Source organism: Macaca thibetana, chromosome 1 (assembly GCF_024542745.1).
Source record: "Macaca thibetana thibetana isolate TM-01 chromosome 1, ASM2454274v1, whole genome shotgun sequence".
In the NCBI taxonomy this organism is placed as follows: domain Eukaryota; kingdom Metazoa; phylum Chordata; class Mammalia; order Primates; family Cercopithecidae; genus Macaca; species Macaca thibetana.
The window spans coordinates 195,636,509-195,648,790 of record NC_065578.1 but is presented as its reverse complement, the minus strand read 5'-3'; the positions used below and the strand labels follow the sequence as shown (position 1 = coordinate 195,648,790).

Here is a 12,282-nt window from a genome sequence, read left to right as displayed (position 1 = left end):
TTTACCATAAAAATTGAGAGGAAAAGAGTAAGTGCTTAGTAAGGGGAATACCTTTAAAAGTAGGCTTCAGAATTCAGTCTTTGGGTATATGACGGTGCACGGACCTGGGCGAGCAGCTGCACACTGTTCAAGGTGCGGGCCCTGTACAAGGGCCCCGAGAAACCATGCTTGTGGCCTGGTTCTACTCATAGGCAAGGCCCCAGACCTATGAGCCTCACTTTCTTCATTTATGAGAAGAGATATCCTGCTACTTTTTCTGCTACTTGCCATAGGATGGCTATGAGGATCCAGTAAACAAAGGCGTGGAAACGCATTTTGTAACTATAAAGGGATGGCTGCACTCAGAGAACGGCGGTCTGGACTGGCAAGGGTCCTGCTTGTCTTTGTTCTAAAGCTTTCTATTTATTTTTTTCTCCTTGAGCCTGAAAATTAGTTGCTGAGTAGCACAAATCATAACAGGCAAGCAAAGTGGACAGTGCAAACGCCTAACTTTTTCACCACTGCAATTTGGCTGCTTCGGGCAGTAATTTGCTTTCTCTTCAAGTCCGTTCTCACCAACCCAAGTCCTTGCATGGCCCCCAGTAAATCTGCAGCCGATGCACAAGCAGAAGGGGTGGACTTTGTCCTTGGATTTTTCACAGCAGAGGCTCCCACTTAGAACGTTAAAAATACTGTGATAAGGTGAGAGCCCAGATTTAAAAAGTATTTGGAGAGGCAAGGAAGAAGGAAGTTCAGGCTCTGAATTCTGAGAGCCAATATCTGTGGGGTGGGGTAAGGATCGGGGGCTGAGTCATTAAACATTCTTTAAAACTTTGTAATTTCAAGAGCACACCCAACTTATGTTGTAGCTAAAAGGGACGTTCAACCCTCTCTTCATTTCTTATCTCACAGATGCTAAAACTAAAGCCTAGAGAGAAATTTCTGCCCAGCTACACACTGCAATGTAATGACAGAGGAAGAAAAAAAGCATGTCAGTCCAGTGTTTCCCCATTACTGCACTGGGAAAATGATATTCTATTTTGCAGATTGGGAAACTGAGACACATATGCTAATGGTTCTGGCTTTCCAAGTGCCTTTAGTGTTTAGGCACTTCCGAATCAGATCTCCGCTCCACAGTCCCCTGCCTGAGGAGGCACCATTGCCGCCATCTCACAGAGGAAGAACGGGGTTCTGAGGTGGGGAGGGGAAGGCTGCACAGTACTTCTGGCTCCAGAGCTTCCTCTCCCTCCACCATAGTGCCTGCTCCAGAGAAGACACAAAGGCTTGGAGATGGTCACAGAGAGTTAGAGACACATTTTCTTTCCTTGATGGGATTGTTTTCAAGAGAAGTCTAGCGTATCCCGCAAAATGCTGTTTTACTTTAACCTATTCTTTCAATTGTCATTCCTGGATTTGCCCAAGAAAGTAACAAAAGCTACATATGTAAAGATTTTCTTCTAGGATTAGCTAAAATAACAAAAATTAGAAATAGTCCAAATGTACAACAATAAGGAAATAGTAAAGAAAATACGATGCATGGGTGTTATGGAAGCTTACATAGCAATTAAAAACAATCACAAAGGCTAAACATGAAAACAATGCTTACAATAAAATAGTAAGAAAAAAAGCACTTGAAACTTTTTTATGATAACTATAAAAAGATATGTACGCACTTGTAAAAAATGTTGGATTGAATAGAAAGAAGTGAGAATGCAATATTATTGGGCTGGCTTGTTAGGAATTTTGAAAAAAATTTAACTTCTTTCAGTGATTTTTATATCTTTATTAAAATATTTCAAACTAAGGGAAGAGAAAAATGTTGGCTACCTGAAATATTTATTTAGTAACCTGGATCAAACCAGACTAATAGTAAGTATCTTGCTTTTTCTTTCTATATTTTGAGGAAACTGGGTGATTGGATTGGATACTGCGATTTATACTATAATCCAGTCTTTTTCTACTTGATGCCTTTCATTAGTTTATTCTTAGTTCATTAGTTAACAATCTCCAACAGCGTTAGCCTTGTTTATTTTCTGCTTTTCTCCGGTGTTAAAGCCTAATCAGAAAAAAATGAGCACATTTCTTTATTTTTAGTTATAATGTTAGTTGAATCATATGAAATTATCCTTTTTGTAGATCTGAAATAAACAAATAGTGGAAATTTCATATGGTCCAACCAGAAAATTTTAATAACGGCAGGGTTTTATCTTAAACCATCCTTGCAACTCATTTCAAATAATTCTAATCACTCAAACTGCCCTGTCCCCTCCACCTGTTTAATTTCTGGTTTTTGTTTTGTTTTTAAAATACATTGTTTCATACTACATTCTCTAGAGGAAAGGTCCAAATAATGCCAATTCAATATACCTGCCAAATAAACTATTAAAGTTAATTTAAGCATATGAAAGCATCTAGATCTCCTTCATTCACTCACCTTTTAATTCGTTTGACAATTCTTATTTTATTTTATTTATGTTTTTGAGATGGAATCTTGCTTTGTCGCCCGGGCTGGAGTGCAGTGGTGCGATCTCGGCTCACTGCAACCTCCGCCTCCCAGGTTCAAGCGATTCTGCTGCTTTAGCCTTCCAAGTAGTTGGGACTACAGGCATGCACCACCACGCCCAGTTAATTTTTTGCATTTTTTAGTGGAGATAGGGTTTCACCACGTTGGCCAGGCTGGTCTCAAATTCCTGACCTCAGGTGGTCCACCTGCCTCGGCCTCCCAATGTGCATTCAACAATTCTTACTGATACTTATTGCGCATTGACTCCGCTCCAGGTACCATGCTAAGTGCTGGGTAGAGCTGTGAGTGTGACAGGGACGTCTTTGTTTTCAGGGAACGTAAAGTTGTTTTTTAGACCGGAAGACATACTATGTACATGCACTGACTAAAGTGATCATTTTGTTTCGCTTAACAGGTCAAATGACCGCTTTAATTTTTTTTTTTTTTTAACCAAATTGAATGTTTGTTCAAAGTGACTAACACCATCACTTCAGTGTTAAAATTAGCCTTGGCCAAAGCAGAGCTAAGAAATTTATTTTGAACTATTTCCGGTATTTATTAAATCAATTATCTGACCTCTGTAAGGTCCTAAGCCTTAGTTAAATAAGGCTTGGGAGAAAGGATTCCCAAAGTGCGTGTTTGGACAACTCTAATCTAAGAGACTTCCCTCAGGGCATCTGGACCCTTCCAAACAAAGCAAACACACAATGCTGGGTCACTTTTGACTGGAAAAGTGTATATCCAATAACAATTAAATGCATTTTTTTAAAGAAGAAAAGCAAAAATACGAAGAATTTAAAATTAAGTAGAGCAGTGGTTATTCACCTAAGCCAGAGCTCCCCAGGACTGTTTCTGGGGGATGCTTAGCAGCAGCAGATGTGATCTCTAGGCTAGTAAGCCTGAGAAACGCTAAAATCAAAAAATGAAATAGCTCATTTGGATGAGCAGAGCTAGGCAATTGGAGGGTGAAACAATCTGATGGTGAAAATGCCATTGATGAAAAATGTGTACTGGTATCACTTAACAACTTGCCTGACATTCACCTCCCAGCAATGTCAGCAAAGATTTAGTGTTCAAGAAGTTTGCATTTAGATACTCGTTTTGCTGTGCACCCGCAATAGCCCTTTGGCTTCAGAATCTAGGTGGCTACCCCGACCAGTGATGACTGGGTGGATTTTGTTTCTAATTCCTTTCAAAGTGATACTTTGAAAAACTTTTGTCTATTAGCCTTATCTAAGATAGATAAAATGTCAGTCTCCAGAGAGGCAAAGTAAGTGGCACTGAGAAGTAAAAAAATCCAGCCAATTCCCCTGCCCCTTATTTGTGGAAATGAGGCACGGCCCCCATCTTGTATATATTTTTTCAGACATGTTTTTACTTCGGGAGAATATTCCCCTACAGAGTAAGTATCTTTAAAAAATGAAAATGGTAGATGTAACAGTCATCCTATGACCAGCCAGAGCTTTGCTCCTTGTTCACCATCGGGCCTACCCCTGGGATCATTGTTATGTTTCTGTGCTGGTATGGGTGTGCCCAGAAATCAGAAGAAGGATGAGTTGGATTGCAACAGATGGAGAAAATGCCCACTGTTGCTTTACAACACATTGAAAGCAAATTAAGAATTCCAGCCGTGGGTTTCCATCGCCTGTTTCTGGGTTTTGAGAACAAGAAGACAGTCCAAGATGTAATAATAGTAATAGTAAACACAATTTTTACTTATTGGCTGTCTACTATGTATTAGACACATTACATTACTTCTCATTGTCACATCTCTGCAAAGAAGGTATTATAATTCTTTCTTTAGAGGTGAGAAAACTGAGGCCCAGAGAGGTTAAGTCACTTGCCTAAGGTTGCACAGCTAGGAAGCGGCAGCGCTGGGACAGCACCTGAGATTAGCCTGGCTCTTTCCACCACGTCCAGCCACCTTCCTAAAAGCAGAGCTGCTCACAAGCCTGGAAGCCTTGCGTTTCCCAAGGCTGCATGTCAGAGCTGCATCTCCTCACTGATAAAAGACAAAGACCACACTGACCGCCGGGTGCATTCTTGGCTACTGCAGAGTAGGGAGTTAGAGGCACTAGGGGCTCTGCAGGCACAAGTGTGCCCGTGCCAGCAGGCACGCCATCATAGGTTCTTCTGGCCTCAAGCCCTGGTGACCATCTTGGTAGAATCTCTCTTAGGGAGGCCTCCTCATGTGGACAGACCAGGTCATCATTTGCTTTGATCCTAATGATCTGGTCATTTCCAAAGAAATGCAAATGCAACAGCTTAGTAAAAAGTAGACATTTTAAAAGGGACGTATGCAATGGGTCACGTAACTGAGCAAGAAGAGAGAGAAGACCTGACTGAAATGCTATAAGCAGCCTTTCCGCTCATAGAAGACTGTGGAGGTGTCCCCTCAGGCAGCACAAGCACCACCGCAGCCCTCGGTGTTGAGGCCTCTCTGAGTCACGCCTTGTCTTACTGTACCTGTTGTCTGGGCTATTACACTTTGAAAAACTTTTGTCTATTAGCCTTATCTAAAATAGCTAAAATGTCAGTCTCCACAGAGGCAAAGTAAGTGGCACTGAGAAGCAAAAAATCCAGCCAATGTGCAGTTTTCTCCTCCTGCCCCCTATTTGTGGAAATGGGGCACGGCCCCCATCTTGTCTGCTGGGTGGGGTTCTGTTTACGACGCTTGGCAGCCACATCCACCCAGCAGCCTTTCATTTTTCTAACTTCACTTTGCCTGTACCTTGGTCTCTCCAAGCTGAACACAAATGGACCAGTAAGGAAACTGCAGGTAAAGACCCTGAAAGGTTACATGATCTCCCTGGTGGGGTGTCCCAAGCCTGAAGCTCAGAGGCTGGAGCTATTGCCCCTGGCTGTCTCCTCTGCAGTCACTAAATTCCAGCTGTTCTGCGTCCCCTTGTCCCCAGCACATAAGGATGGGCTGCTCTGAGCAAGCTCAGGCACGTACACTCTGCCACACTGTGTGTGTGACTCAGACCCCACAAGCCTCTTCTGAGAAAACAGCTGTGATCTGACAGAAACCCCTGCAGCTGCACAGGCCTCAGAATCCCCCAGGCGCTGGTCCGGGCTGTGACCTGCTCCCTGATGGGAGCAGAAGTGCCCATGGCCTCTCCCGCCCTCCCAACAGGGCCCCTACACAAACTCCCACACCAAGGTGAGCTGCCAGGAGCCGTCAGGTGGGCCGAGGACACTTGCTTGCTCCACCTTCCCTGTTTCTTTAGATTGAAATTCAGCCTGCCCCGCTTCTCAGGAAGATGCCACGAGGCCAATCCCCCTGAGCAGTTTGTCTTGTCCTCTTTCCACTGGTTTTCTTCCTCATTACCTGGGCTAGAAAACATGGTGGAAGCTAAAGGCTTGCAGCAAAGCTCCCACGAACGGGAATGAGGTGAGGAGCGAGCGCTCTTGTTGGCTGGGCCCTGCTCGTGGTGGTGACTTAACCAGGCACATCCTCTCATCTGCCCCATGTTCTGTCAATGCCTGGCCCTCTGGCTGGGCTAGATGGCCGCCTAAGGGGCGGGTTGGGGTGAGTCACGGAGCCCAGGACGGTGAGTCATCTGGCAGCCCCAGGCGGTGGGGTGTGGGGACAGCCATGACAGGGTTGAGCCTAGACACGGACCCTTGGCCATGAGGTGGCGAAGGCACCATGGAGGCTGCCACCCGGTGCTTCCTGCCCGTGCCCCTTTCCTCCTTAGTTACCCCCACTTACTCCCGGGCCCGTTGGGGTGTTTGAGGCCATGGCCTTGACTGACCAATGAAATCTTCTTTGTTGGCAAAGGAAGAAAAAAAGGGGCTGAGTAACGGAGCCAGCCAAAGGGTGAAAGAAGCCGAAGAGACTAGAACGTCGCAGCACGAAACACGGCCTGGCTGACATTTTCTGATCCTGTCCAGGTTCTGTGAAACACTCGCTCTCCGTTTCTCCACCCTGGGCCTGCCTCGTTTGCTCTCTTGTTTCCTTCTTCCTTCCTCTCTTATCACTGGAAAAATCTGTACCCGGAGGAGCTGTGTTTTCTAGCAGCTGGCTCTGAACTGATGCCCAGCTCGGCTGTGACGGAGCCGATGCCAGCACCGGGCCAAACCCCTCACTGCTCACTTGCCCATTGATTTGAGGAGGGCAGGATTCGAAGGAGACCCCAGCCCCTCACCACCCTCCACTACCCATGCCCACCCCGCCCCCCTCCACATACACAAAGAGTTTCTAGAAGTTCCCTGCAGTGGACACATGGGCCCTACCTGTAATTGGGAACTGTGCCTGCAGGATGGCTGCGGTGACAAGCTCCTTCCACTTCATCTTGTCCTTTCCCTCAGAAAGAGGTTGGGAGGCAGAGGCTGAGGCAGCGGTGGCCGGGAGGATGAGGACAAAAGGAGTCTCTGCTAGTTTTATTCTGCTGCTACCTCCCCAGGAAGTGGAGGACTGCGGGGCCTTTGAGAAGCACCTGCCGACAGGCCAAGAAACTCACACTCCCCCTTTCGGTTCACAGGCAGGAAGCCCCGGAGGTCTGAGGGTTTGGGGTGTGTGTATGTATCTGTCTGTCTGAATTTTGCTTTTTCTCTCATTTGACCGTTGTTTTAATGTTCTTTTTTTAAAAAAAATAATTCTTGGCCAAGCGCGGTGGCTCACGCCTGTAATCCTAGCACTTTGGGAGGCCGAGGTGGGTGGATCACGAGGTCAGAAGATTGAGACCATCCTGGCTAACACGGTGAAACCCCATCTCTACTAAAAATACAAAAAATTAGCCAGGCGTGGTGGTAGGCACCTGAAGTCCCAGCCACTGGGGAGGCTGAGGCAGGAGAATGGCGTGAACCTGGTAAGTGGAGTTTGCAGTAAGCCAAGATCGCGCCACTGCACTCCAGCCTGGGCGACAGAGCAAAACTCCATCTCAGAAAAAAAGATTAAAAAAAAAATTAAAAAATAATTCTTATCTAATTCCTATCTTGATTGGTAAAGTCCACCTCCAGGCAAATACAAGTTCTTGATGGATATAAGAACATTTGCCGTTTTCCTAGACTCTCAAATATTTTATGGTGGCTGGTAAAATGACAGCCCTGGATTCAGAGTCAGGACAAATGTAGAGATAGATTCCTGGGGCTTTAGTGACATCTCTACCTACCACCTACTTGCTGTGTGGCCTGGAGTCAGTCACTCAACATCTCTAGACTTCAGCTTCCTTATCTATAAAGCAAAGAGCTGGGGTAGATCTGAGGTTGCAGATCTGAACTTAGCCTGAATTTGGATCATAGAATAGTTTGAAATACTATAGCTCACATAGTATTTTAAACACTTGTGTTAGTTGCCAACATTTAAACATCAGAGTAATTTACAATAATAAAACATTATAACCTAGACATGAACTTCGTCTAAAAGTTGTAATATATCTATATAAAACAAATGTTAAAACATGGCTGAAGAACACCAAGAGGACTTGGGTAAATGGAAAGGCATACCCTTCTTTGACAGGAAGCTCTCTTTTAAGGAGACCACACTTCTCCCTTAATTAATCAATCTATTTCATTGAAAATACCAACAAAAAATTTTAGGACAAGATAAGCTGATTCCAAAATTGATATGAAAAATTAATGTACAAGAATAGCCAAGACTCCAAAGTCACAGCAATTCAATATAAAATTAATACATTGGACTTCATCAAAATTAAAAGCTTTTGTGCATCAAAGGACACTATGAAGAAAATGAGTCCTACAGATCACTGCATACCTCTAAGTGATGGAAACAGCATTCCTGTCGTCAGACTTGGTACCTACTCAGAGCCTAAATTGACCCCTAAGGGAGCCAATGACTTACTCAAGGCCACACAGCAAATAGGTGGTAGGTAGAGATGTCACTAAAGCCCAAGTAGTCTGTCTCTACATTTAGTCTGAGTCTTCATCAGTGAAGGTTGTCATTGACCTGGGGTGCTGACGCACTGATGAAGCCTACATCTACCAAAATGAAGTTGGGGAGGCTATCAGGGGGAAATAGCAGAAGGAAAGGTGCAGAGGAAGGATATCTTCTACTGTGGAAAGCTGTGGGCTACAAATCATGACCCAGAGCTGGTCTGCCCAAGCCTAGAGAGGATGCTCAAGGTTCTCCAGCTAGATTGTGTGGATCTTTACATCATTGAAATACCCATGGTCCGTAAGCCAGGAGATGAAGTCTACCCTATACGTGAGAATGGCAAATGGTTATATCACAAGTCAAATCTGTGTGCCACTTGGGAGACTTCGGAAGCTTGCAAAGATGCTGGCTTGGTGAAATCCCTCGGAGTATCCAGTTTTAACAGCAGGCCAGCTGGAGCTCATCCAGAACAACCCAGGATTCAAACCCAAGCCAGTCAGCAACGAGATTGTGTGCCACCCATATTACACCCAGCCAAAACTTTTGAAATTTTGCCAACAACATGACATTGTCATGATTGCATATAGCCCTTTGGGGACCACTAGGAATCCCACCTGGACAAATATGTCTTCTCCGCCTTCGTTAAAGGGCGCACTTCTAAAAAGGTGCAATAAAATGACAGCTCAAGTTGTTTTGCGTTTCAACATCCAGTAAGGGGTGGCTGTCATTCCTAAAAGCTTTAATCCTGAAAAGATCAAGGAAAACCTTCAGGCCTTTGACTTTTCTCTCACTGAATGAAGGACATTGAAGCCTGGAGTGAAAATGTCCGCTTCGTGGAAATGCTCATGTGGTGTGATCATCAAAATACCCATTTCTTGATGAATACTGACTTCAGAGAGTTCCTGAACAGATTCTTCCCTCCCACGTGTGGAGGTCCTTGGGGGGCATAGTTCCCCATGGACATGGAAATGAAAACGTTTTATTATCTGCAAAGTGGTGATGGAAACATGCTTAACTTTTGTGTAGTGTAAATGACTTTGACTCACCTATGTTAAAGAAAAAATGTTTAAATCTGTTGAAATAATTCTTAGGAAATTATCACCTAATATTTTACTAGATAAATGTCTTCTGGGTTCCAGACCAAACAGAACAAAATAAAACAAACAAAAAAACCCCATTAGATTCCAGAAAAGACTTGAAAGGCAACAGATGACAACAAGCAAAAAGTAACTCATGGATGTGGGCAGTACCATTGTTAGTCTGAGTTCTTTAGCAGTCAACAGGACAACAAAGACAGCAGAAGGCCCCTGTGTGCCAGGGTGCTGGCAGTGGCCTTGAGGACTTGAACCGTGGACTGCAATACAGACACAGCCAAGATAAGATACAGACATGCATTATTAACAAGAAAGTGATTTGCTGCACCTTGAGTAGGGAGAGAGGGCTAAGTGTAGAAACGTCTTAAAATAGAGTCAGTTAAACACCACGGTGATCAACAAAGCCATAAGGATTTTGTTGTTGTTTGTTTCTATCCGATGTATGTTTGTTTAGCTTTTACTCAACTTGAAGGATGCATACTTGCTGGTTCTCTTTTGCATCCTCAAAGGGTCTGAGTTTCAACATAACTAGTGGTCCATACTTGCATTGTCTTATATTCACTCTTGCCACATTGATCATACAACAACCATGATGTGAAGTGGCTTGAAACAACTAACATACATAAATAAAACTCTGCATCATAAAGTATTCCAAAGATGGCTATTTTAAAAGAAGACATTTTATAAGGGGACTTTAGGAGACACATTAAAAGAAGAGGCTTTATAACATTACCATGCTTAAGGCTTTAAGAGTGTTATTGGGATAGCTATGTGAATTTTGAGAAAATAGCAAGTTCAAAAGAACACTGGAATTGTACTGTATGTAAATTTTTAAAGACAATAAAATTATTAGAATTCAACAACAGAGATGTACCTATTTTCAGTTCAACTACAGAAATATATTTTATTCATTCATATTAGATCACTCTCACAGGGCAAGAGAGTTCTTCAAAAATTATGCTTTTCCAAGACCAATTGCTTATAGATAATCTTCAATAGCCTGTACACATACATTTCTGAGAAAATATCACTTAAAAACTTGATCTATACTGATCGTTTTCACTGATTCCGATGTTAATACTTACAATGCTTGTCCTCTAGAAAATATTTAGTTCACAAGAAATCATAAAGTATAATGACAAAGAAAGACAAAAGAAAGAACAAAGAAAGTGAAAAGACAACCCAACCCACAGAATGAAAGAAAACACTTATAAATATACTGATGAGGGTCTAGGATTCAGAATATATAAATAACCCCTATGACTCAACAATAAAAAACATAACCCAATGAAAAATTGGCCAAAGATTTAAATAGACATTTTTCCAAAGAAGACATACAAATGGCCAGTTTGTACATGAAAAGATGTACAACATCATTAGTCATTAGGGAAATACGAATCAAAACCACAGTGACATACCAATTCTCACCCACTAGGAAAGCTAAAATAAGAAAACAGACAATACAAGTGTTGATAAGGATGTGGAGAAACTGGAATTCTCATATAGTTTTTGTGGGTTATATAAATGGTGAAGCCCTTGTGAAAAACTATTTAGCAGTTCCTCAAAAAGTTAAACATAGTATCATGTGACCCAGCAATTCTACTCCTAGGTACATAACCAAGAGAATCAGAAACCTAGGCTCACACAAAAACTAGTAAAAAATGTTCATAGCAGCATTATTCATAGTGGCCCTAAACTGGAAACAATTCGAATGACCACAACTAGGAATGGATAAGCAAATGTGCTGTATCCAAACAATGAAATATGACTCGGCCATCAAAAAGAATGAAGCACTGTTACATGCTGCAACTTGGATGACCCTTGAAAACATTATGCTAAGTGGAAGAAGCCAGGCACAAAAGGTTACATATTGTATGATTCCATTTATATGAAATGTCCAGAATAAGCAAATTCATACAGATAGAAAGCAGGTTAGTAGTTGCCAGGGGATGGTGAGAGTGGGGAATTGGTTCTAACTGCCAATAGCTATGAGGGTTCCTTTGAGATGATGAACATGTTCTAGAATTGGACAGTGGTGATGGCGTGCAACGTAGTGAATATACTAAAAACCATTTAAGTATATACTTTAAAAGGATACATTTTATGTTATTTTAATTATATCTTGATACAAAAATAATGCTAAAACAAACACAAGAATAGTCAGGAAAATTCTTGCAAAGAAGAGTAAAGAGAGTGAAATAACCCTGCCAGATATCAAATATTAAAAGGGGCGTAATTATCATGCAGTACTTAGGGTACTATAGACTTAAACATATATGGTCAATTGGTTTTCAATAAAGGTACAAGAAAAATTAGGCAGGAAATGGTAGTCTTTTCAACAAATGGTGGTAGAACAACTGGATATCTATACTGAAAAAAAATTGACCCTCAGTTCATACCATACACAAAAATTATCTAAAATGGTTCATAGACCTAAATGTAAAACCCAAAACTATAAAATTTCTGGAATTAAATATAGGAGAAAAATATTTGTGATAGAACACAAAAAGTAAAAACCATCAAAGAAAAAACTTGTGAACTGGACTTCAACAAAATCAAAAGGTTTTGCTTTTGCTCATTGAAAGACACCAGTAGGAAAATGAAAAAGAAGCCATAGACTAGGAGAAATTATTTCCAAACACATACATCAGATACTTATACCCAGAATATGTAAAGAACTATTTTAACTCAATAGTAAGGTAATCAACTCAATAAGAAAATGGGCACAAAGTTTGAATAGACAATTCCCAAAAGAAGATAAATGAACAGCCAATAAGCATGTGAAAAGATGCTAAATATCATTAATAATTAAAGAAAAACAAGTTAAAACCACAATGAGACACTGCTACATACCTGTTAGTATGGCT

At 42.0% G+C, this 12,282-nt stretch overlaps 1 protein-coding gene and 1 pseudogene across 2 annotated transcripts in view; one reads left to right on the top strand and one right to left on the bottom strand.

Annotated features, from left to right (window-relative positions):
• CD247 (CD247 molecule) overlaps window positions 1-6,979 on the bottom strand; it is an 89,738-nt gene extending 82,759 nt beyond the window's left edge. Inside the window, exon 1 of one of the 2 annotated variants that reach the window (XM_050768373.1) lies at window positions 6,722-6,979. In XM_050768373.1, the coding sequence (XP_050624330.1) occupies window positions 6,722-6,779 (58 nt within the window). In that variant the 5' untranslated portion in view covers window positions 6,780-6,979. The remainder of the gene's footprint in view (window positions 1-6,721) is intronic. The other variant, XM_050768378.1, reaches the window with a different exon arrangement.
• An 866-nt stretch (window positions 6,980-7,845) lies between these two features.
• LOC126941745 (aldo-keto reductase family 1 member D1-like) lies at window positions 7,846-9,210 on the top strand (annotated as a pseudogene).
• Window positions 9,211-12,282: the final 3,072 nt, after the last annotated feature.